The sequence below is a fragment of the Trypanosoma grayi genome (assembly GCF_000691245.1).
Source record: "Trypanosoma grayi strain ANR4 Tgr_1981_V1, whole genome shotgun sequence".
In the NCBI taxonomy this organism is placed as follows: Eukaryota; Euglenozoa; class Kinetoplastea; order Trypanosomatida; family Trypanosomatidae; genus Trypanosoma; species Trypanosoma grayi.
The window spans coordinates 309-1,581 of NW_008827599.1; the positions used below are offsets into that span (position 1 = coordinate 309).

Genomic DNA, 1,273 nt, shown 5'->3' on the forward strand with positions numbered 1-1,273 from the left:
AAAAAAAAAAAACAACAAAGGGAAGAGGCCAATACAAGCGTATAGGCATATTCTTTGTCACAAGAAGAAAAAGTTTGGTCTGGGTGCCAAAAAAATCCCGGACGGCTGCGGGAGGCGCCGTCTCCGCAGGGCGGTGGTTGCAGGCGCTGGCGGTGCGGTTCGGTACAAATCCTTTATTCCTGCAGTATTTCCTATTAAGGGTTGTGGGCGTGCGGCTTTTATTGTTTAGTTTGGTACCGCCCGGGCTTCGAAACAAAACTTATTTACCGCCAAACGCGCCCAAGTTGGCCATATGAGGCTCTAAAAGGCATTGAAAACGGCACTTACTCAGCCCCCGGCTGGTTCATAGACCTCTTCCGCATTGGCGGTTGGTGCCGGCATGTGGGGGTTTGGTGCGTTTTGGTTAAGGGCGCAGGGGAAGCCTTGGTATTGAGTGGTGCGTGGCAACCGGTGCTTTTTATGATTTTTCCATGAGAAAGCGGGGGCTTTTCATATGGGCTCGCGCGCTTATCATTCCCATTTGAAGGGTGTGATCGCTCTTTGCGTTTATACCGCTAAAACTGCGCGCGTTATGCGAAGGCGCGATGCATTTGCCGATGCTTTGGTAAATAAGGCGTCTGTTGTGGGGAACGTTTTGCGCAATGTTCGTATAAAAAATACTTTGGAACGCGTTGCTTCAGAAGCAAACCGTGCAGATGGAATTTCAAGGGGCCTATCCATTAACCGCATAGAAATTGCAACGGGGTGGTCCTTGCAAAAGGGAGCGTGGGAACTGGGCGAAAGACCCTTTCAGGGCCTTTTTTTCTCCGGCGCCTCTTTTGTTTAAGGGGCGCGGGTGGCCTTGTAAGGGTGTCTATTTCGTGGGTTGGTCCGGATTTAGAAGTTTTACAATTTGATGGGGTTAATTTTTGATTAAACCACAATATGCATTCTACTTTTTATTATTTTTAAATTTATTAAGGGGGGGGGGGTAACCATCGATTCGCCATTTCCAAGCGGCATCGCCCCTCGGAAGGGGGGTGGGGGCTTTTCAGCCCCATGCCGGCGCACGCGCGCGGCGGCCTTTGTCCGCAGGCTGTGGCATCTCCGTGATGTAAAGTTTGTCGGGGCCACCTGGGGTGGGCTTTGCCGCAGCAGGGGGAAGGCGCACAGAACAAACCCCCAACCCCATTCCTGATTCCAGATGGGCGCTGGGTTGTGTAAACCGAAGGCCTAGGGGGCGCGCGGGTCTTATCCCTACCTGCGCCTCGTCCCTGGTGCGGGTTGGTGCGCC

The 1,273-nt window shown here is 52.6% G+C and overlaps 1 protein-coding gene across 1 annotated transcript; it reads left to right on the forward strand.

Moving 5' to 3' along the window:
- Positions 1-493: 493 nt before the first annotated feature.
- DQ04_19811000 (hypothetical protein) lies at positions 494-826 on the forward strand (the record flags this gene model as incomplete). Its single annotated transcript, XM_009317857.1, has 1 exon — positions 494-826. One exon carries the CDS (start codon positions 494-496, stop codon positions 824-826), a length of 333 nt encoding a protein of 110 aa, XP_009316132.1.
- Positions 827-1,273: the final 447 nt, after the last annotated feature.